Genomic DNA, 22,356 nt, shown 5'->3' with positions numbered 1-22,356 from the left:
GGTGCCGAGATGATGCCGAAGGTTTAGGAAACTGAGGAAATCCCCAGATCACCTAGACAGTGGAGAGCACTGGGAAACTCCTTTGTAGTTTCCTGAAGCTAAAAGTAATGACAGACAGCTGTTTAGTAGACACTAGTTCTTCACTGTTTTAACTGTTGCTTCCAATGCGTTTATTCTCACACAACGTTTCTGATTCACTTTCCGAGCTGTGGATCAGCTCACAATAAGAGAATGATCAAGACAAGACAGAAGCCCAGAACTGTGATGATCGTTGAAAAAATAAGACTCACAAACACTCACTAAATCGAGCTTCATCAACTTTAAATAACTATAAATAATAAATAATAGTCAGCAGCACTACTGCCATTTGCTATCCGTGTGAAGCCTTTCCACTTTGAGTATTTAGATGGGTGGATTTCATGATGTATGAGGATAGATACGCACAGAACTTGTACAGAAAATCAAATGAATAAAGAATCCCAGCTGGACATGAGAGGCTGACCACAGTACTGTACCGTAACAGCTTCTGGTGTTAAAGAGTGACCACAAATGGCAACAGTTTCAGTCATGGTGACGTACCATGTTTAACCATTTGAGTAATTTAGATCTATAAATATATCTGCACAATACGCCATGCCGACTAGTTCTGCTTGGGTCGTGGTATCAAGCAGCTTGACGCCACAAAGTGCGTTCATGTGACATGTTGATCGAGGCAGTCATTTTGAACTTAATATTGAACTTAATCTTGTTATAACTTGAGAGATTTGATGACCAAAGAGCAACAACTGGACCCAAAAATTATTATATTTTTGCTGACTATTTGTTTGAAACCATATTATGTTTTATTATTTTATTTTTATTTTTTTAATCACTTTTCCCAAAATGACATTTAATAGTAATTTAACAGTTTTTAAATATTGAAATGTAACTTTTATTTTTGATTATATTGAATTACATATATTTTTGTTCTTCTGATGACACATTTGATAGCACATTTCTCCTTTTATTAAATGAAAAAAAAAAAAAAAAAAGTCAGCCTCTATGTTTGTCTGACCAATGTTGTGCCATTTAAACGCTGAATGAGTTCAGATCTGCATTTGTGCATTTATTGTCGACTGCGGTTCCTGTACTGACACAAGAGGGCGACGTTTCTCTGTCCAACAGGGCTCTTTCACGCTGACTTCAGGTCGGGAGCTGAAGCTTGAGGTAGTGCGCATACTTGAGTTTGTGGACCAAGTAGAGGCTGTAGGTGTGGATGAAGACATGCAGTAGAGTTCACAATGAACATCAACATGTTGAACTGATGTTTTTGGGTGCAGTTGTGTTGGCAGTTTCCATGAAATATGAAATATTCCATGATGAAATATTTTTGAAAGGTAATTTTAAATGGTAAATAATCACCAAAAACGTGGGTCTGTTCACTGGGAGGGAACACTTATCTATGTATCCATCCATCCAACCATCCATCCATCCACTTCTTTAACAAACAAACTCAAACACATTCACCTACTCAATCATCCCCGGGAGCTATCGATACCAGAGATGTTTGAATATCTTGTCAGATTTGATCGGTATCTGGAGTTCTGCTGCTACAGCTCCTCGACCTTCATATCATATTCATGCTGAATGAATGAATGAATATGAAACACAACAAGGTTCCCACCTTCCTGTTGTGCAAGGCCAGCTCTAGAGCAGACAGATGTGAATCGTTCCTCCAAAACAGGTTCCAAACCTGCCCTGGATCCCTGTGAGCGAATCGCTGAGTCAGCTCACTTGGTCTGCAATTATGGGATGTCCACATGAGTAACGACAACCTTCCCTTTAACCCCAGAGGGACTGTCTGAGCGTAGCAGTACTTCTGCAGCAAAACCCAGTGAGTCACACAGACTCTGTTGTGCTGTGGCTGTTAATCTCCATTATGACTCAGATCTGAGGTTGGACGCGGGTCTTCAAGGCCCGACAAAAACACCTTCCCCTCAGCACCATGTCAATAGAGGACTGGCTGGTGCAGGTCCAGGTCCATCTAAACTGGCTGTTGGACCCATCAAGTACCACAGGTGTAGTGCCGTATTTCAGGGACAGACAACAAGGGTGGATTACCTGCGCGAGTGGACGTGCTTTTGGCCAGGTAAGTTGTCGAGCTTTGTATTTATGTCGTGTAGTTTTAAGGTGTGATGAACTTTTTTTTTGCCTATACTGAGGACCTTTTTGCAAAGTGATGACATTTTGACATCCTCACTTCTTCAACCCTCATTTTGAAGTGTACTAACTTAAATAAAATGAGGTTATTATCCTATGATTTTAGCAAGATTAAGGTTAGCCATTTGTTTTGGATGGTTAAGTAAAGGATGAGAGGCTGGGGAAAACATTATGTCATTGATGGTCCTCACTTAGATACAAAGATTTTGTGTATACGTTTATACATGGCCTAGTTGAAGCACCTTTCTATAACTGATACAAACATTGTGTGCAATAAAGGAGAGGCCTTCCAAGACTACCTCGGGACATGCCTCGAAAATTGGCCTCTTGAATGTTGTTGAAAAAGTCCAGACTTGAGCGATGGTGAGGTGGAAGACATTCAGGTATTGCTGAATTTTAGCTAAAAGGTGAGGTAACCATCGGTGAGCAGCAGTATGGTTTCATGACAGAGCACCACAGAGGTGATGTTTATACTGTGGATGTTTGTAGCAAGGTACAGAGAAGGTCAGGAGTTACACTGGGGGAAGCTTCCTAGAGAGGAATTGTGGTTAATAGATGAAGCATTTGAGGGCCACTATGAGGACAGAAAGTGGTGAGGTGTGCAGCAGGAGTTTTAGGAAGGTTTCAAATGAAGGCTAAAATGACAAGAGAAGCTGTATGTGAGGTGGAAAGGAGAGGAATGAAGCTGCGCAGATGCACAACAACAAATGGGGCGGGAGAGGCAGGAAGACTGTTGAATGAGAGACATGTATACAAGAGGAACAGAAGTTTGGTCATGTAGACAGGAGAGACAGGGGACACATTGAAAAAGACTCCTATTTACTTTCATAAATCGCAGACCCATAACATTTAAATATTCACTTCTTATGATTTTTTTCCTCTTTATTTCTCAGGTGGATGTGGCAGTTGGTGAAACAGATCTTCAGTCCAAGAAAACCTCTGAGGTTATATCACATGTGACTCGTGGAAAGGTCTGCTCTTTGTCATCCCAGTGTAAATAAGGGATTTTCTTTTCTCATCTTTTATGATAAAATCATGAATTAGAAGGTTCTATCCTTTTTCAATCTCTAAGAAATGTAATTTGAAGAAATACTGACTGAAGTAATGTAACAAGAATGAAGCCATGATACGTAACTGTCTTACAATTTGTTGTGTAAGGCATTTACAATGTAATAGAGGAGATTGAGATTACATGAATAACATTTATTTGTTTGTGTTGACCAACTGTGGGCGTTCAAAAGTGGAGATTAATCAAGGTGCACTGGTCACTCCTCCATACTTACAGAGCTCTGTGAATAGGGAACCAAATCAAACACAGGTGGTGAAATGAACTTAAAAAGTAAAGTAACTTGTATGGCTGTAATACTGTAACGGGTTGGAGAAGCACAGCAGTTGCAACAGTACAATGCAATAGCATGTGAATGCGCTGCGGTTGGAGCACCATTCATTTTTTTTTCGTTCTTGCAGGAACGGAATGAGCCACAATTGGAGGCACATTCATTTTCTTTTCCGTTCTATGAACAGAAAAAAAGGGTTTTTCGTGCCCCCATGCACAGTGCAATTGATTAAATGTTCCTGACAGCATGAATAATTCATGACAAAGCTTGGTTCTACATTCCTGCGTTCGCCATCATATCCGGTCCACTTCCAAAAAAGTTTTCCTCGAACATTCAAAAGTGTCCTCCAAAGTTCATATCATTAGTGCGACAATGTATTTTTAAGGGCCACAGGCTTTCAGGAACTTTAGCAGAAACCTAGTGCTCAGGCAAGAATGTCTCGCTCTCGCTTTGTCCACCGAAGTTTCGTCTGAGAGTGCGTTCAAGTGCCTTCATCGTCACAGAGAATGGAGGGAAAAATGTGTGATGCTTTTACCAGGTGAGTGTTTTAATGGCCCTGTTTCAGTGCACTTTCCCTGCCGAGCTGACAAAGTCGGCTGCTTAGCGCTGCGGTTAGCGTTAATATGCATATTTAAGAGATTGGTGTCGCATTTTTAAGCCACATTGAGAGCTAAATAATTGATGTGAACTAAATGCAGTTGGGCCGAAAACCTGGGTGACACTTGGCGGGAGGCAGAGATGAATTATACATGGATTTTGACGCCTCGACTCCTCAACAACGTACCAACGATATTTCTGCGCTTGAGTCCAGCTACGCTTCATCTCTGTGGTGTCGATCTGAATGACTCTAATTGTACAGCCGCTTCTGTTATCGTTCATCAGATGAGCGTATAATTCACTGCTCCAGTCCTCACTGCTGGAGCACTGCATTCATCATTCTCCCTGCTCATCTCCTCTTCTCGTTCCAGCATCAATCTTCACGTGGCGGCTAGCTCCGCTTCCCTCTCAGCACCCAGAACCTCCTGCTGTCGTCCTTAAATATTTTCATCGCCACACATTCTGGCTAATTCTGTCCCAGTCAAAGGCACTTTGATCAGGCTTCAAAGATGGACTACCTCCACTACTTTCCATTAAATAAATCATTGTGTTTGACTGGCATTCACCTCCTTTGGACTCCTTTGGTCCCATTCAGCTGTCTTTTAAGGCTTCATTCCCAAACTTCCCCAAAACTTTTCTACATTTCTAACCTTCACCGCTTCTCTAAATTCAGATAAATGTCATTCCATTACGGTGCGTTTCAGAAAGACGTAACTGTGTTTAGATGTCCCTTCCGTCTCGCATCTTCCTGTCCTCACTGCTTCTTCCTTCCTGGATCTCTAATCTTGTGCACATTTGAAACGGTCTATTCTCTACAGTGGTCGAGTGTTCTCCTTAGTTTAATCCTCTCGACTGAGGGGTTACCTCACATCACCTTCTTGTTTACTTTCCTGCTAACTTGTCTGATGTGATCACAGCAGACCAGATGTCCGGGTCGGGCCGCTGCTCTGGTCACCAGCTGGTAAACGTGTTGTGTCTCTGTCAGGCCGGAGTAAGGATAACTGCCACGACCTTGTGAATGAAGTGAAGTGTCCGCACGACACTCTGCCAAATCAGCGCTTTAGAAACTCTTCACCTCTCCCATCTGGCCGTTGCTGTGTGGTTCAGAGGAGTGTCTGGTAATGCTATTCATTTGCAGGTCAAAATGGAGTTATCCAATGCAGGAAGTCAAGGACTGATCCGATAACTGTCACAACAGTTGGTCTCTGTATATTCTGTTCCTGTCATGTTTGCTGTAGGAGCCTGACCCAAGTGCAAGATAGTCGCCAATGAACAGGAGACTCGGACAACAAGGTTAGGAATTAGCAAATGATTTAATACAAATAAAATGAAACTCGAACAATACAGGAAACTCAAGCGGACCGAGGAAGACGAAGGCAAAAGGAGGGGACAAACCTGAAATAGAAAAGCAGGCAAATGAGTACAAGCCTGAATACAGGGACAACAGAAAGACGCACTTGGAAAACAATACTCCCAAGGCTATAAAGAACAAAAGGCACTCGGTAGTGGTAAAAACCACACACAAATCCGAGGAACTAAACACCACGCAGTCTAACAAAGGAAGCGAGTTAACAAACACTCGTATACAAGTCGCAGAAGCACAATCGTCAATGAGAGCAGGAAGATGAGCGAGAGAAGGAAGTGAAGAACACAGAGAACGGAAATACAAAACTGAGTAACAAGAGAACGACGGGTCGAGAGAGAACACAAAACTATCATCTGGCAGCACATGCTGGATCTCCAGGGTATAAATCTCCACCGGTGTAATCAGCCAAATGTGATCCAGCTGCGCTGCCGTAAAGCTGGAGGGAGTGAGGAAACAAACAGGAAACAGGGAGCTGGGAACACAGGAAGCAACAACATAAAAGCACACAATACCAAAAACAGCTCCGGACATGGTCTCAACTTCAACAATACTTACAGTATGACCGTGGCGCTAATGTCATGGTCAGCACTTCTCTGTCTCTCTGTTAGCAAAATACACTGTATTACCAAAAATATTTGCGTACCTGCAGGACTCACATAAGCCATCGGGTTCAATATGTGAAGGCCTGGCTCTCTGTGTCCGCTCTAATTCATCCCAAGGGTGTTCTATCAGGTTCAGGCCAGTCAAGTTGTCAGATGTTGGTGGTGATCTGAATTCAGAACTGTGAATCTTTGGAAGGATCCATCGCTCTCTGTAGACAGCTGCAGTACAAGCGCTCACTGAGCAAGTTCTCAGCCACTACTGCCACCTGTTGGCCCATTAAGATCATTGCGATCAACAGTATTTCAGAACGGTATTGGATTATATACATAAAATAAATGCAGTCCAACAACAATGGGTCTGTGTGCGCCCCCGTGTGGGCTCTATTTCACTGTTGGAGCATGGAGATGCCCCAGTGTTCCTTTGCTTCCATTGCTCTGATGCTATTTTCCAGGCTTCTTCCCGAAGGTTTCCTCCCCACCGACATCAGTGAAACTGGGCTGCTCCACTGCTTTTCTGTGTTTCACCATGAACACCATTAAAGAGCTTAATTTATGCAACACCATTAATGGTTGTAGAGAAGATTGTTGCATTTAAATCAGTGTGAAAAGAGACAGAAGGAAAGAAGAATAAATGAGAATCCAATTTGATGGGAGTGGAGTAAAAGAGATGGCAGAACAATGCAGTTTGCTCCAGTCTGAGCAAACAATCAGAACATGCCCGGGAGCTACGTCTTCTCCGAGCAACATTAGTGCTTGCAGTGCTCACATTCTCCACTGGATGGAAGTAGTTCAGTTCATGGAGGAGCTTGTTCTTCTCTCCAGCCTCCAGGAGTCAGCAGCCTTTTTTTGGTCTTGTTCTGCAACAACAAGATGTCCACATTTAGCGTTCCCCAGATGTCAGTAATGTCTGTCTCTTGTCATGCTCACTCACTACTGAAGCGCCAAGTCTAAGTACGTATTAAAAATATAAAATCATACTCTGAATAGAAAGGTTTAGAGTCAGTCTTTATTCGCTTCGGTTCACCTGAGGCAACAACATGTTGTCATCCGAACGCCTCTCATTTTTGCCTGCCATAAACCTTGCTTGATTTATTTGCATGATGCTCTTCCAGTCACCTGTGCTGCAGACGCTCTCTATTAGCAGTCATGATGTTGCTCTGCTCCTGAAGTGGGTTCATGAAAGATTGATCTCATCAAAGAGACGCGCAGGGTGGCGACAAGAAACGGAGAGAGAATTAGATCACAAAGCACCGAGATGTAGTATCTCTGACTTGATTTACTGCTGCTGACAAGTGTTCGGTCAGATCCTCTCAGCGCGACTGTACAAACACAGAACAAGAAGGAAGGGCTGGACAACAGAGAGACTTGAAGAGATGGGTGTTTACTTGAACTTTGTTTTCTCTTTGAAACCAAATGTTTATGACTGTAACTTTGAAAATCAAATGGTCCCCGATGCAGGAAGCCACAGAGTCACTGAAAGAAATGGGATTTAGTGTGTATTATAGTTGGCAATCCTTGTAATGGGTTCTGGAATAAAAAGAGCGCCGACTGAAATGATTCATAAATCACCGGGATCATCCACTTAAAGGAAGAGGACAAAAATTACAAAATCATTATAGAGAAACCGAAGAGTAGAAATGGTGAGAGATGATTGATTTGCTCTTTTCAAACTCTTTAATTACATAGTTTGTTAAGTTAAATATTTAAACTGTACAGAATGAAGTGTCAGAATGGACCATTTCTATGCCATTCGTAATGAACATGCAGCTGTTCTAAATATATTTATCTTGAATTGTAATACACTCGCTGTGGAGAAACACTGACTCTGCAGTCGGGTTGACACGTTTGAATCCTGGAGGTCCAGCCGACGTGGGCTCCTGGTTCCACTTGTTCATCTGAAGTTGCACTTGAAGTGTCCGCTGCATGTTATGACTCCATCCTTGTGTCATCTGTGACAGTCTGGTTCTCTGCTGCAACTGTGACAAAGTGGCTTGTCCAAACACAAGAAGCTGATAGTCAAGAACATTCATTCGTCCAAGTAGGTTGGAGTTGATTTACTGTGACCTGTTCCCAGATCCTCCCGATGTGTCTGAGGGCCACTCTGCATTTCCCATCATGGGTCGCGACAGAGACCGTCCATCATAAACCTCATCTCCTACATCCTTGATCCAGCACTGCCTCTCCTCCGTCCTCCCTATTTCTCGTCTTCACATGTCCCTTTGATGGACTCATTTCTGATCTTGCCCTTTCTCCTGATGACTACCTCAGCATCTTTATCAATGACTCTTCTGACTCTGACTCTGACCCTCTTGATAACTGCTCCAAATGTAAAAATTCCTTTCGTATGAAAACATTGTATTTGGATGTGACTGACTCTCTCTCTCTCTCTCTCTCCTATATATATATATATATATATATATATATATATATATATATATATATATATATGTATTCATGTTTGCAAACCTTCGCCAGGGATAATGTAGAACAGCCCATTGATCCTTGTGGAGCGGACAACAACTGGCCACAATAATGCATTACTGGGAATCTGAGTTCGATCATTTCCAAAATGCAAGCACATAAACACTTTGGATCACCAGCTTTTCTTTTTCTCCGCAGCGAGCGCACCCTCGCCGGGGGTAATTATGAATGTGTCCAATCACCATGAATTTTCCCAAGTTTAATTAATTTGGTGCAGCAGGTCGGCTCCGTCGATCCATCAGGTTTTATGTGCTGTCTGCCTCTCTCTCCCCCATAATTTCCCCTTTAGAGCAGATGTATTGATTGAGAGTTGTCGTCGTCTTATGTAGTGTTCCCGGTTGCTTGTCTCTGTTTCGCCGGCCTTTAAAGCGCTGTTGTTCCGGAGCGCGGACTTCCTAGGAATCCAGCTTGATAAAGCTCTTATTCTACGGCTTTAGAAGGCCAGCGAAAGCTGCCTGTTTTGAATCATGATGGATGATGTCACAGTTGTGTAGGGTGGGTGATGCATGAACAGAAGATTTTCATTTCCTTTGTTATATTGGCTTTGACAATCCAGGCAGGGCTTGCTGACCACCGGGGAGATGGGTGGTAGATTTTCCAGCAGATTAAAGCTTGGCGGTAGGACAGAGAGAGATTCAGAAAGATAGATGGTGAGGGAAAGTGTGGCTCCTCGGGAGACCTGCACTTTAATTGAGTTTATGAAGCAGAGTATAGAGCAGACTGATGGGGGACATCCATCTAATGGCACCATGATCTCAGAGGAACTCTGTCTTCCTTCTTGTTGGCCATTGTTCACCTGATCTGCCACTTTACTGCCTCTCTCTTTCTACTCCTCCCAGCCTCCCACAGCAGATCCTCCAGTGATATCACCTGTCAGGACAAAATCATGTCTCCTATATCAGTTCCATTCGTATGGACATTGTGTTCCTGGAACCCAAACCAAGAGCAGATGAATCGATGTTTTCATGAAGTCATGAAGTTCATGATAGTATATTGTGTCAAATTTTAAGGGGGTTGGAGAATTTTTCTCACCCTTTGTGGTGTAACCAAGATACAGTATTATACAGAAAAAAGCTTCTGATATAATGCATCATTGCACCTTTAGCTCTTTTTCTCCTTGTTTTATAATATTGACTTCAAGTTCAATTTGAAACTCTGCCCCTCTTAACAGTGGCAATATATAACGCGGCCCCTTCACCTTCCCCTGGTGTAAAGTATCTCACTTATTAAAACCATCCTTGGACCAGTTTGGTTTAAACCTGCTACTCTCAGGGATGAAGGACAGAAAAACGGCCACTAGGTTGCAGAAAAATACTGCTGTGTACATATTATATATATAGAAAAAACATACCAGTTCAGTGTTTTTTTTGTCAGGTGTCATAATGTCACAGCAAATAACACACTCACAGCAAAGTCTAAGTTTGTACTGACCACAGAAATAAACAGGCAGGATGTTCACATTAAAGTGAAGTGTTTTGATAGTGCTAAAAGGGAAAAAAAGTAGTGCAGACATAACTGCAACATTAGATAAAATAGAAGAAACACAACTGATAAACACAGAATTATTGTTAAACAAAATTAAATATGAACATCATTAACTGCATTTTATATTTTATTACACAGTGGTGACTTTGTTTAGTGACACTGGAAAAGCACCACGCCTTGACCAAACTTCTTAATCTTTGATTTAAAATTTTTTTTTTTTACCCCTGATATTAATGGTGAGTTGCAACAGGTGGGTTATGCCTACTGCGTCTTCAGCTGTTGGCTGAAACAATTTGAAAGCAGGGAAAAAATGTGAGTTCCTTCTCCGACGTTCTCCCTCCACTGTGACCCTGATAATCTTCATATCTTCCTTCACAATATGTGGCCACAAGATGATGGGCTATGTATCGATTGAGGATTAGAGAGCAACACAAAAGATGGGAAATGACATGCTAATGAATGCAGACACACAGCAGCCAGAGCAGTGAACAGGGTTAAAAAATGAGTGCAGCAGGACTTATCTTGTCATGTGCAGATGAAATGACAATCTGCCTCACTTCCAGTGGAGGTTCAGGGTCAGGGGTTTATCCAGCGTTATTATTATTCTCCCCCAGCAGATGGCCTTTCACCTCCGCACTATAGCTTATCTCTTGCTGTCATCGTTTTACTGTTGGCCTTCTTGATGATGGCCGATACATAGAGATGTGATTGTGACCTGAAGCACAAGGCCAGTTATAAAGGGTTTGCCAAGAGAAAGATAAGACACTACCTATGTCCAACTATATGGAGGAGAAAGCTAGAGGTTTTCCTATCTGAATTGTGTTTGAATCCTTCAGTTTAAGTGGCTGTAGAAACCCAGGATGAGCCTTGGTTAAGGGTGAACCTGGACTTGCTCCTGGAGCAGCTTCATGTCTGTATATGACCTGTGGCAGAAGTGAACAGCTCTGAAAATGTCTCAGTTACTGGTTTAAAAAAACAGAAAAGCCAGATTCCAGATTTGCCAAGCATGAAGATCCTCACTACGTGACTTGCCTTTTCAAAGCTGAATGTTTTCCTGAGGAAGCACATTCAGACCCCGTCCTCTACACCCTTCTCAGACTGAGGGCATCCAAGACATTCCCCAGCTAGACTGGAGTTCTCTGCCCAACTGAAGAGAATTTAAAACCTTCACATTGAAACACAAATATGTTGCAGTTATTATCAATATTCTTTGAATCGTGTTCAAAGAGAAAGGACGCATTCATTCAGCTATCTACCACAGTTTGTGCCCCTTCATCTGTCGGTGCCCCCGTTGCCAGGAGCGAAGTCTCCAGCTGCCACAGCTTTAGCTGGATTAACCTCCACACCCATGCGTCCGAGTCCGGCGACTCTGGCAGTGACTGACAGCTAATTCTTACTGCTTCTGATTTGAGCCGTCTTTAAATCCCCACTTTATCTGTTGGCCTCTGTCTGTACTCTACAATGACACACCTCTTCCCATCTTTCCCTCATACAGATGGAAATGTCATTTATCTTCTCTTTCTTCCAAGCATTGCCTCACCTTCTTTTGTCCCCCCTTTTTCTCTCAGTATTCTCTGGAATTCTTCAGGGAATGGATATTGCCTCCATTTTTTCCCTCCGCCATGCATGTCTTTGTCGTGCCAGTATCGACTATAGAATGTCTTTGTGTGGCAGCTCCTGTCTTATCAGGCTCTGTCAGCTGCCGTTTTAACTCCATTCTTTGGAAGGATGCGGAAAGGTGAGCTCGTAGCCTTCTTCTTTGCCGCACTGGGAGGAGTGATGCTGGCCGGACACTCTGTTCTACTTGGCACAAATTCCACCTTGACGCCACTTTCCTTCTCAGCGCTTTGTCTTCTGCTGTCTAGCTGTCTGTCAACAGAGCTGGAAATTAATTCCATTCCATTACTCAATGGCTGTACCTCTTTGTTAAATTGAAGATCCTCCTCAAGCAATGTTGCCCAGTGATTCATTGTGATCATTTGGAGACTTAAAAAACACAGATGCTGCGTTGTAATACTATAGTTATTATCACTAGAAAAAAGTTGGGATTTTGTGCTGCTGTTATTTGCCAGAAGGCAAGTTGACCTATACTGTGTACTCAGCTCTGATGATTCTGAGAATAATGTTCTGGCGGGAAGGAGCTCGGTCTACCAGACATCAGGAGGTCTGAGCACCTCGTGGGATGTTGCTTTACCTTGGAGCTGAGCAAAGACTAAACTAAACTCATGCGACTTCTGAAGGAACTGAATGGCACGTTTGTTTCTGTGTGTTTACTGGAGCTGCTCCTACTGCATGCATTTAATGTACTGTACTTACGTATTTGTCAGACTTTGCATTGCTGTTTGGCCCTGGAATAATAAACGGTATGTCACAAAAGAAATGAGAAATGATTCATACATATGAGGGATAAAAAAGAGAATTATGATTATTGTTATGATTATGACAGAGGGCAGGCTTTAAACAAGTGGTATTCAAGCATCTTCTGGCCTACATATGGACGCTTGTATTGACCTCCAGGACACTCACTCCCTTGTTAGAGAGAGGGGGAGGAGGAGAAGAGAGTGATAGTGGACATGGTTCGTGGCATTTGGCTGTTTGCTATCTGTGATGGATTTGGTCCAAACCCTTGAGACACATAAATGAACTGTGACATTCATGACAGCTGGAGATGATGTGCATTGTCTATTTTCAACACACACACACACGGAGCATATACACACACACATACACACAAACACAACGACTGTTGGCAGTTGCACCCACTGACTCTGAATTTTGTCAAAGTTGTGTTCTCTATTCTGAACCTGATGTGACCTAATTGCTCTGTGTGAAGTTCATTCTTGAATAAAAGTGCCAGCCATCCGTGCAAGAAAACCCATCTTCTGGTGTTTGTACATGTGATCATGGGATCTGGACACCAACGTTAATGGCCGTAGGTAAGATTTGACAGGGAAGTTCACTGGAAGATACATTCATGTTTCACGATGCTCTGAGAGATTGAACACATTTGTATCCTGACTGTGATCAGTAGCTGAACGCCCTCATCTTGACGTTTGAAAGCACTTGTCCCCTGGCAGACCAAAGGTAGAGCTTTTGGAGAGGCTGCGGAAAATGCCACAACTTTATTCAGTCAATCCTCGACTGTCGTACAGATTTTCCATCGTGCCCGTTGAGATGACCTTGAGTAGGAGTAATTGAATATGTTCACCAAGACCCACATCAAGCACTCTGTGATGTATTGCCACAAAACCAAAACACATGCGCACCACGAGCCATTTATGCCCTGTCACCATCTCAGGCTGTATAAAGGCAACATGCCAGCTCACAAGCCACAGGAAACATCCAACTAAATCTCAGATGATGTCAGAGCAAGTTATGTGACAACACACATCTTTGGGTGCTCTGTACTTCAGGCTGTGTATGACAAAGCGATGAGGGCGGGGACGGCCATGTGAAGAGGAAGAAAAGGCTCTTACAATCGACTACTGGAGACATTATGGAGCATTCCTATCACGTATCGCCCTCCTTTTTGGGTGAAATCAGCTACTCCCCCCCCAGTTCGTCTTTTGATGTGTCACTAGCCAGTAAACCTGAGAACACATTCTGTAAGAAAACAAGATCTGCCAAAGTAGGTCAAACGAAAGCTTAGAGCAGATCTTTCCGGCTGCTGCTCGTGGGAGCCGGGCGGGGGATGTCCTCACAAGAACTTCTCACAACGTATTAATTAGACCATTTTTGGAGGAAGCGTCTTTCTTGGAGAGATGCAAAACAAACTGACATCATTAGTCTATCACTGGAGGATGAAAATACTGTGAACCTACCCTTAAACTGTCCTTCAGTGTTAGGTTAGTGTGCTCCACACTTACAGCACCTAGAGACAATATTGTGGTTGCAAGTACCCCATAATGTTCCTCTTCCGCTCCTCACACAGAGGGAAGAGAAGAAACAAAAGTAATTTGAAGCTTTGCCCAGCATTTTTCTCGTCTTAAGCGCCTGGTACTATTGACGCATATTTTTTACTTTGATTCAGTGGTCAAGCTTGTTTCCATACTTACAAGTCAAGGCTGTCCATGTGATCAGACCCAGGTGTAATGTGTGCTTGGAGACGAGATTAACTTAAAGACGAAGTTATACACAGACTAACGGATACCATGAACCAAGCGTGCCGGAACCAGAGCACGGACCGGGAAATACACACAAGGGCTGGAACAGAAGGCGAATTATACTCAAGCCTGACTCACTGGGAGAACACAAACGCACTCGGAAATAAACTTGCGTGGCCCAATCAACACACACACACAAACACGAGGAAACAACAATATCTATCGGAAAATAAAAGTGAGATTTATGAGATTTGTGAGATATTTATTTTTCTACCCGGAAAAAAAATCGTCGGAACACAATCGAAGTGAGGAGAACGAGAACTAAGGAAGCGGCTGAAAAGGGAATAAAGCACGCACAGAATTTAGAACGAGAAAATGGAGTCTTGGAAGAGTTTACCATAGGAACGCGAAGTAACCATCTGGCGACACGAGCTGGCACCAAAGTGTTGATATCCATGAAGACTTGATTGAATGCCAACGGTGGGAGTGAGAGAAATAGAGAACCACAACTGTTGGATACTGGAACAGGCGGAAGGTGAGTTGTGGGTGGGCTCAACATCTGACCCAGCAACCAGAGAGTGTCATGATAGAGGGTCAAAGCAGACACAATGGTTAATGGTTCCAGTCTTTGCAGACTGATGGACAGCTGGAATAAGTTTCATTATTTAGCCAGATAAGACACAAACCTACAAAGACCAACACAGAGCCAGAATCACATGCAGGAAACACGGAACTAAATCAGAGTAATGCTCCTGTATCTTCTAACTTGCTCTACTTTTGCATGGAAATACAGTAATGTACAACATGACTAAAAGAGCTGTTCCCTCACTCAGCGGTAAAACTACTTATACTGTACCTGTTTTGTTTAATTTGGATCTACCAACTGCAACTCTTTGCTCAGTGATTTTTTTTTAACTTTTTAAGTCATGGTTTTGACAGTCCCCAACCAATTAATCCCCCGATTTCCTTCATCTTGTCTTTGCTTCTATCCTTGAAAAAAACGCCTCCCCTATTTCACATCCAAGTTTGATTGTGTTTGTATTCTCAAAGGAATCCTCTGAAAGAGATAATGACTGCTATTCTCAAAAGCAGAACTCATTTAAGATTTTTAAGAAGAGAAATAGCACAGAAAGCTTTGCCCAATATTCCCCTCTTTGAACAAAGACAGCGTCATAAAATGGCAAAGATGACTCGCAATCAAACACCGGCAACTGTATTGAAAGTTTTATTCAAACAGGACACATGGGCGAATTTATTTTTCACTTCTGTCTTACATCAGTCTATTTTTTATTTCTACCGGACTTTAGTGTGCATGAAAATCCTGTCCATACTCATCACCTCTTAAAAAACTCGTAGGTTATTCTTCAGTTGCAGAGAATGATCACCCAGTCTGCTTTAATATCTAGAAAAAGCCCTTATATAAACTGAGTAGTCAACAACTTTCACAGCGGACGAGTGGTACAGCATACATATATACACAAGTAGTATATAGCGATCAAAGACAGCCTAGTGCTACCAAATAATCGTGAAACAATACGTTTTTTCTTCATCATTTTGCATTTCCGAAAGCTGTACAATAATGACTTCTTTTTAAATATTTTGTTAATGTGTTGGCAAAGCACTTGAATACAATGCAAATATGTTCACAGTAATAACATGAGTGCATGTTTATTGTACAATGTAACTGAGTTTTAGAAAATATGACATCCTCTGGTAGTATTGGGGGCAGGTCTGAGGTGGGGGTCGAAGGGCGTGCAGCCTAAAATCTGGAAGCACTTCACTTTCCATTGGTCAGATGATGTTTTTTTCTTTTTGTTTTTTTTTTTGTTCTGTTTGATGAATGATTTTAAATGAAAGTAAAGTACAATACAAAACTCTAGAGAGACATTGAAACGAGAATCAATCGAACAATACAACATAACATCGTATATTGCTAGGGATCGTGGAGAGCAACTATGTCTACCAGGTTGCATTCAGATAACCTTCGGTAGAATACTTGCATTGTTTCTTGAATAGAGAGGAAGTTTGACAAAGAACAGTCAATGAGCTCTGGGAAGAGCGAGTGACGCCATAGTCTGTCACTGATCAGAAGAGATTGAGTAGACGCACGCTAAGCTGATGGTCCAAAACTGACAGGGCATTCTCACAGTTTTGGACGGCCAACACATCAGGTAGGTGTACTCAGTTTCTTCTGATTCAAGGCTTTTGGTCCTGTTTGTCCGAGTGGTGGAACGTGTATGGAAGATATATATAATGTTAGGACTCCCGTGTCATTCGTGCGGTGTGTGTGTGTGTGTGTGTGTGTGTGTGTGTGTGTGTGTGAGTACAGCTGTCGAAGTGTCCCACCTTTTGTTTGACTCGTTCCTGTTTTCCAGTGTCCTTCCACAATGGCCGATGACGCCCTAAACCCTGCCACAGTGCTTTCTTAACATCAGGTCTTTTTGCCTTTGTTGTTCATCCAAAAGGTCTGAGTCAATGCACATCCTGGAGACACCTCCCGAGTTTTGGTCATCTCAATAATGTGACTCTGGACCACACATCACTCACTGTTGTGTGACAGAACAGTATCATGGAAAAAAAAATGGCTTGTGCAGGCACACTCAGCATTTCACTACAGAAACAAAATAGATACATTAGATACATTTCCACAAGCCATGCATGGGACGGCACAACAGGACCGTTTGAGATTTGTTGATTTTACCCGACTAACATCACAGATTTATAAATGGCGGCTTGATAATCAGTGTGTAGCTCATAATTGATCAACTTTGTGTAAAGATCAAACCCACTTTTTATGCACTTTGAAAACTTTACTTTACCTAACCAGCCCTTTTTGAGTGGCCCCTCCTTCTTATCTCTGAAACCGTCCTCATGTGTCCCACTCTTCCATCACCATGAACAGCCAACACCTCTGAACTTGGGGGACTCCAGAGGGCGACAAGCTCGACAAGGTCGGGGTGAGTAGAGATGAGTGCTTATTGCTGGACTAACTTGTGTCGCCTGTTTACTGGCTGTCACTCCTGGTTTGTTCCTGACGTCTAATACTTTCCGAGTGATTAAGGACAGACCCCACAGAATTTCAGGGAAGGGCTTTTGGAGGCCAAAATGCTTTTCACATTTTATCTGTAGTGACCCACTAAAACCGTGCTGCCTCTTGGGAATAAAAGTCAGAGACATGAGAGAGAGAAGCACGGCACATCAGTACACAACACACTGTGCATCGGCGGCAAGAGCCTCACAATGGAGGCGTTTGATGCATTCTCACACCAGGCACATCCAATTGATGCTTTTGTATTCATGATCCTCGCTCTCAGCTGATCTCTGATCATAAAAGCGCCTCGGCAGCTCTGAACACTGCTTCAAACAGCCTGGCTAACAGGTTCTTCACATCTTGGGGAGGAAAAATGGAGACGCCATCACAGTGTTGATCGCTCATATTGCCTGCCACACTGAAGTGTGATTCCGTCCGTAGTTTTGTTTGCTTGCGTGGATTAAGGTCTCTCAGTTGATCGGCATGATGGACGTCCGCAGATTTCAATGTGAGCTGCTTCTGGAAAATCAGACCTTTTGCCGTTATTATGTTGTCAACTCTGGCCTCTTTTTCCTTTTGGTTTACTCACTCATGCTCATTGCTGCTTGACAGAAAAGCGACACTAAGAGAAATATAGCTTGTGATCAGTTACCTTTTTGCGTAGCTTCTTTTTGATACTTTTTGGGAAAAGAATAGACTGAAGAGTAGTGTCGTAGTCAAGACCACATCATCGAGACTGGAGAGTGTCAAGACCCAGACAAGACCAAGACTGTTTATAAGCTCAAACTCATCCACAAATGAGCCACAGTAGGTGCAGGTTTTTGTTCCAATGAAACAAGCTCATAAAGGTGAACCAATCTGGCATCTGCTGAAACAAGCAGCACCAGACTGTCATCTTCATCCAATGTCCAGATGGGGCGTTATCAAGTGTGTGACCTGGGAAAGCAGCTCTTGTTTTCTCTGTCGGTCTCGACTGGTCTTGAATGGAAACGTTGAATCCGCCCAGTCGGTGGCCAAGACAGTGTAAAAATGCATTCGAGACCAAGACCCTAAAAAAGCCAAAGTTACTACGCTAGAGTGTAGAGTGTATAAATGCTTATAAGCAGGTGCCATTTATGCACCAAAAATGTTCCGTGACGTGTCCTTGACAACAGCTATCTGGCTCAATAGCTTTAGTGAGAGTTTCTAAATTTGCCCTGAGACAATCAGCTGGTTCTTCCAAGTGTGACCTCAGTAAACCTCTGGATCCTGAGCGTAAGTCTAGATTCCCTCATGCAGTGACAGACTCCGTCATCAATTCTATCGACACACATGCATGGAAGAACCACATACTTTACACCAGCTCGGGCCACCATGCGCAGAAGGTGGGATCATTTGTGGTGCAGGGGATTCAGCTCTCCGGGAGGTGGAGGGAGGGGCACAAAGAAGAGAGTGTGACTTTGTTAAACGTGCAGTTTGACTCGGTCCTACGATGAGGAGAATCATGAGGCAGGCAAGTGCACTGCGGCGGTCCTGACCAAGACAAATGAAGGAGGTTCAATGTAAATGTTGACAAAACAAGGCGCCCACTTTTGAAACCAAACAGGACTTCTTGACTATCTCTATGTTTAATGGAATATATTTAGTAAATAACTCATCTTTTTTTTTTGTTTTATGGTGAGATACCAAAGATATGTTGCAATTTATCACAGTAACTGTGGAACTGTACAAACGGTCAATGCACATCAGTCTTAATTCTACGTTTTTACCGGAAGGTAATTCCTCCACTGAGGCGGGGTACGAGAACACGTTCACCCTGGGAAAAGCCCACTTGAAAGTGTAGCAACCACATGGCGCACCAACTTTAGCGCATGTAGTACTTCTAATAATCTATAAGGAGTTCAGAGTATGAAAACTGGGTCTTCATAGGCAACGATCATCGAAAGGTTTTTGCCTGACAACCCTTCAAATACATTCTAAAATAATGTCTAATGTCAGGAGTTTCTTCTGCTTCCAGAATTCGCCTCTCTGTCGTGGAGTCCAACAGAACATACAATAGCTGGAACGTGAGCTCGGGCCACATGTGAGGCTAATGAAATCATATCATAGCGAATGCGATGATAGTTACAGATGTTGGAACGATTTGATGTAGACCCCAAACTCTAAACGTCTTCTGTGTCCTGGGGCGTTCATGTCTGAGCTGCACTACGGCTACAAGCCTTGCTAGAGAGCACTACGGCAGGCTGACAAAAACAGAATCAGATAACCATCTGTGGTTGAAATATCAGTTTAAGCCACTGAAAGTGCCGGTACTTTCGTGACAACCTTTACAGGCAGAGATTTACATTTACAGCAAGGTCTGACTGGAATTAGCAGCTCCACAAACAGCTTCACATATCTAGCATACAGCAAGCGAGTTGGGTTATTCAGCTCCTCGCTGTTTGAGGAGCATGTGTGTGAAGAGACCTTAAGTGTGTGCGAGTCAGTGATGGGTGCTGCCTGGTAACTTTAATGCTGCTGGAAAACACTCTGTGGTTTTTGACAAGCGTGTGTTTGTCCACACGGCTCAGATCTCATTTAACTCATTTGCCAATAGAGTGAGATGACTCACTCCCCTGCCTTCCTCCAGGCAAGCCAGAGATCTCCCTCTCTGGAGGGCCGAGGTGCGACGAGAGCTGACAACACCACAGCATTGTCTCTGATGATGGACTGCCAGAGTCTTATGGGAAATGCTGCCCCACATACCCCTCTGACAGCCCTGGATGGGTTGTGTCTCCGCTGCAGAAGTTAAATATTGGATTTTAAATATTTGTGCGAGGAGGGGTGGGGCGTGCTACAAAGGTGCGAGCAGGTCGGAGGAACAGGAGGAAGAGCTGTGCCAACACACAGAGAGGCCACTCAATTATTTAGCAGTGACCTGGTTGAAAGAGTCACAACTGTGTCCACCGCATTCCCAGTGTGGTGTATGCCGTGGCCCACTGTCTAGAAAGTATGCAATGGTCTCTTGCATTGTCACCAAGAACGCTGATGATGAATTTAGATATATAATTGCATCCCCTGCTCATACAGTGGTGAGTAGAAAGATATTAGAGCTGCTTGGTGTGGTTCATGTTCAGACAGTGACCTCCGTCTTGCTGTTTGTGGGGAGTCCTTTGTGCTTCGGGTGCATCCGCGGGGAGTGACCGTAGCCCAGTGGTTGGGAGAAGAGCTCCGGCAGTGTCTCGATGCTGAATTGCCGCTTGTTGGAGTAGGCCTGGCGCCGGCTGTTTGGCTGGTGCAGCGGCTGGTGTTGCTGTTGCTGGAGCGGATGGTGCTGCTGCTGCTGCTGCTGCTGCACCTGAAGGCCCATGTGCAACGCCGCCGGATGCTGCTGTACGTGGCTCTTACTGGGGTCCCAAACTTTGAACGCTGAGCTGGAGGTGAGTGGGTGGGTGTTGGTTTTGGAGATCTTGGGCTTGGGGATCATGGAGGAGTTGATGGTGATGGCGAGCGGAGCGTGGACATCTGGCGGTGGGAGGAAAGGCTTGTCCTTCGGGTGGAAGTTGATTGGCTGGAAAGTAGGAGGAGACTGGCGGTGGGTGTAGTCAACCATCGGGTAGCTCTTGTAGTAGTCCCTTGGGACGGTGTCTGTGTGGAGGAGAGACAGGAGAGTCCCGATTATGGTCGTGATACAGAGCAACTATTAGCATATATTCTTAAAAAAATATATTAAAGACTCTGTTAAATAAATTGTAAGTTGCACTTTTACACTAGCCTATAAAATGTGTGTAAACCCCTGCCAACTAGCACAGCATTCACAAAGCAAAGTACAAGTACACATTATTTTGTCCTCTGCTAGAACTAGATGTCCTCTTACCCGCTGTTCACAGATCTCACAGTAGGAGCTCTCTTGAAGAGCTGGGTTTCTTTAGGAATAGCTTTTACATTTTCTAGGATCTACTCTTCATTTTTCAGGGAAATTATAATAAAAAAACATTTTTTTTGCAGTTTGGCCACTCGGCACAACTATTTTGCTTCTTTAGGAATACGCACCTGACCTTCTTTTGGATGGTAGAACATATAAGCCATTTAAATGAAGATGTGCAAGTTCCACTTCCAGACCCTGAGAGATGTCCTGTAACCCAGTATCTATGACCTATGACCCCACGCTGCCACAACTGAATTGAAAATGCACCAATCAGGAGCCTGAACTTCCCTGTCTTTTGACCACATGTTGAAACATTCTGAGGCCAGCACCAAGCACAAAATAACTCGCGTGGAGGCTGTATGAGTGAACGTCTGACAAAACCAGCCAGATGAAGGGAATAAAAATAGACCATGTTCAACATGTCAAGTCAGATTAGTGCAAGCTATGTGGAACTCGACTGTTCAGCCATCACCATTCAGCCAGTCAACTCACACACACTGCCCTTAAAGCACCATCAACCCCTGTTTGCCCTGGCCTTGTTCATTTAGACTGAGGTGGAGAAAAGAAATGTTGGAACCCAATTTAATGTCATTGATTCTGAAACTGTATTTGCCTGTGTTATATTTGAGGCTTCTTCTATTATCTCACATGATTTTACAGGTGCTTTGAAAAGGAGGTAATTTGACTAGATGTGACACAAATTCAGCGCGAGTGTGTCAGCGGTCCACTTAGGTCACTAGGTCCGAAATATGTGGTACATGTCCTGCTACTAATATCAACGAACAACAATACACTTTAAACACACTTGATCTGAACAGTGCTCAGCGCCATCCCAGATAACAGTCCCTCATTTAGAATTCCATTATCAAAAGTGAATAAAATAATAAGTAGGCTCTCAGAGCAGAGACCAATCATTTATTAAGTAATGCAGCGAGTTGAAAACAGAGATTCTTCTTCTCCATGTAGTTGTCTTTAATGTTATGGAGCTATTTCTGTTGAGCGTTCACATTTCTGTTTTGCAGCAGAATATATGTGCTCCTCATGGCATTATGAATAATTGTGAAAAAAACAACAACTATGAACCAATGTGTTAAGTGTTTAACATGTAAATGCAAAAAAATATTCCTGTCACAATCCAGAGTGTACATAATGGGTCACCAGTCATCGTGGCGTTTTAATGAAATATCCTGTATGTACAAAAAGATACAGAGAATAAAAATAGCTAAACATACCGGATAATAAGCTGCTTTTTTTCTCACGGTCTGAGCC

The 22,356-nt window shown here is 43.2% G+C and overlaps 1 protein-coding gene across 1 annotated transcript in view; it reads right to left on the bottom strand.

Annotated features, from left to right (window-relative positions):
• Positions 1–15,382: 15,382 nt before the first annotated feature.
• The window catches only part of LOC128751034 (protein shisa-8), a 72,848-nt gene continuing 65,874 nt past the window's right edge, over positions 15,383–22,356 (bottom strand). The window contains exon 5 of the mRNA XM_053851776.1: positions 15,383–20,807. Within this exon, the coding sequence (XP_053707751.1) occupies positions 20,293–20,807 (515 nt within the window). The 3' untranslated portion in view covers positions 15,383–20,292. The remainder of the gene's footprint in view (positions 20,808–22,356) is intronic.

The sequence above is a fragment of the Synchiropus splendidus genome, chromosome 19, assembly GCF_027744825.2.
Source record: "Synchiropus splendidus isolate RoL2022-P1 chromosome 19, RoL_Sspl_1.0, whole genome shotgun sequence".
NCBI classification, from domain to species: domain Eukaryota; kingdom Metazoa; phylum Chordata; class Actinopteri; order Syngnathiformes; family Callionymidae; genus Synchiropus; species Synchiropus splendidus.
This window is presented reverse-complemented; position numbering and strand designations above follow the sequence as displayed.